Source organism: Cebus imitator, unplaced genomic scaffold (assembly GCF_001604975.1).
Source record: "Cebus imitator isolate Cc_AM_T3 unplaced genomic scaffold, Cebus_imitator-1.0 Scaffold228, whole genome shotgun sequence".
In the NCBI taxonomy this organism is placed as follows: Eukaryota; Metazoa; Chordata; class Mammalia; order Primates; family Cebidae; genus Cebus; species Cebus imitator.
The window spans coordinates 1,926,882-1,929,470 of NW_016107543.1; the positions used below are offsets into that span (position 1 = coordinate 1,926,882).

General features: G+C 38.0%; 1 protein-coding gene across 1 annotated transcript in view; it reads right to left on the bottom strand.

Moving 5' to 3' along the window:
- Positions 1–249: 249 nt before the first annotated feature.
- FBXO47 (F-box protein 47) overlaps positions 250–2,589 on the bottom strand; it is a 30,521-nt gene continuing 28,181 nt past the window's right edge. Inside the window, exon 11 of the mRNA XM_017497251.2 lies at positions 250–1,100. Coding sequence (XP_017352740.1) covers positions 985–1,100 — 116 coding nt within the window. The 3' untranslated portion in view covers positions 250–984. The remainder of the gene's footprint in view (positions 1,101–2,589) is intronic.

Consider the following 2,589-nt stretch of genomic DNA (forward strand, 5'->3'; position numbering starts at 1 on the left):
CCCAGTCGTGACAAGCTGCTCAATTCTTGTCCAGGGGAGGAAAGAGCCAGTACTCAGTAAAGTCTAATAAAGAATTTGAGGTTACATTATAAGATCTCTCTTAACAATTTAGATTTATCAACAGTATTGGTCCAAAACTCATTTGCTTCTGATGTAAATTTTTTCAAAACCAAATATCACTTTTTAAGGTAGGGAGAAAAGCTTTAGGAATAAGTAAAAACTATTTGTGAAGATGCTGGCAGCAGAATAGCTATTTTCTTTCATTTTATTTTTCTCTTGTTTGCTACATTTTATTTGAATCCCCAGTAAAAGATGATTTGATTGTATTGAGACAATATATGCCTGCCTGTATGTATAGACCTTTTATATGATTCATCTTAAAGAAGGAAATATATATATATATATATATATATATAGACACACACACATATACTTTGTTTATTATCCATTAGTTCATGTAAAACATGAACAAAATATAATGTTCTTTGTAAGCATATGCCAAGAAGGTGGTAAAAACTTGTGATTTGTATTCTACACATTCCAAACACCATATTGCAAATCTTCACAAAACATTCTGGGCTATGTCTATACAACTTAAGCAAAGTGAACATACATACTATTTAGTGAATTTGGATCTAATGATAAAATAGAATTTTTCCTTGCTTCAGAGATTCACACATAGAGGTTGGCTGGTCCCAGATTCCTGGACAGTTAACATTCTACTTTGGCTTGGTGTTAGGTTGACCAAAACCTGGAAAGGCAGAGCTTGTTTTCCAGAGAAATCTCAGTACATTCTTGATTTTGCCTGCTATTTTTATATTAATAATGATGTAAGTAGTTGCTTCTAAAATTCTATGCAGCTTCTGAATTCTTAGGTGACTTAGATGATAAAAGTCCCATGGATGCTATTTTTTGAGTGAAAAAGCAGCACTCCTCTAATCATTAGTTCGTTGGGGTTCTCTAAAGGCAAGGCTTTCTGAGTATTTAGGTAGACAGAGGAGTATTCATGGTCAAATACAGAACCTCCTTATGGAAGTTAGCCTGAGCATGTACAAGATGGAACAAATTCAAGAAGCCTCTGTCATCTTGATCACGGTCTCCTATATGCCATACATAGTAGAGAAAGGAAAATGACAGTTAAAATTTTAAGCATATAATTCATTAAATTTAATTAATTAATTCTTTGAGACAGAGTCTCACTCTGTTGCTCAGGCTGGAGTGCAGTGGCACCACCTCAGCTCACTGCAACCTCCACCTCCTGAATTCAAGCGATTCTCCTGTCTCAGCCTCCCAAGTAACTGGGATTACAGGCATGCATCACCACGCCTGGTGAATTTTTGTATTTTTAGTAGAGACGGGTCTCTACATGTTGGCCAGGCTGGTCTCGAACTCCTGACCTCAGGTGATCCACCCACCTTGTAAGTATATAATTTATTTGAAACATAAGATGTTCTAATTTTCCCTAGTAATATTTAAACAGAAGACTTTAAAAAAAATTTATTATTATTTTTTTTATTTGTTGCTCCCACCGTGTGGGAGGGGATTCCAGAAAGCTGCAAATCCCACAGAAGGTTAACTACTGAAATCATGGAATTATATAAGAAAAGTAGATTAGAAGTCAGAAGAAAAGGATAGTCGGCCATGCTTTATTGCTTCTAACTTTGAGAGATGAGTTAGGTAAGTCAGGTAACTTCTCTAAGCCTTAGTTTTCTCATCTGTAAAATAGGATTAATTATCATGTTGGTTACTTAATAAAGGTGTAAAATAATACTTACAAATATATTATTATGCTAATGACAGTTGATAGTTAATATTTTTGCTGTGCAAAATTGAAAGTGGTTCCTAGCCAGGTATGGTGGCTCACACCTGTAATCCTAGCACTTTTGGAGGCTGAGGCGAGTGGATCACCTGAGGCTGAAAGTTCAAGACCAGACTGACCACCATGGAGAAACCCATGTTTACTAAAAATACAAAATTAGCCGGACGTGGTGGTGCATGCCTGTAATCCCAGCTGCTCAGGAGGCTCAGGCAGGAGAATTGCTTGAACCTGGATGGCAGAGGTTGCGGTGAGCCAAGAGGGCCCCATTGTACTTTAGCCTAGACAACAAAAGTAAAATTTCATGTCAAAAAAGAAAAAGAAAGAAAGAAAAGAAAAGAAAAGAAAAAGACAGAAAGAGGGGTTCCTTTCACAGCAGACTCTTCAACTTTATATTCTCCATTAAAACAATACCAGATTTTTAAAGTGACAAAAGCCAGGAACTAAATATATCTCAAGGAAAAACAAACAAAAAGTCTGATCCTTCTATTTACCGTTAGTTTTTTTTTTTTTAAAGTCAACATAGGCCAGGTGCAGTGGCTCAGGCCTGTAATCCCAGCACTTTGGGAGGCAGAGGCGGGTGGATCACAAGGTCAGGAGATCCAGACCATCCCGGCCAACATGGTGAAACCCCGTTTATTAGCCAGGTGTGGTGGTGTGAGCTTGTAGTCCCAGCTACTTGGGAGGCTGGGGCAGGGGAATTGCATGAACCCAGGAGGTGGAGGTTGCAGTGAGCTGAGATAGAGCCATTGCACTCCAGCCTGACGACAGAG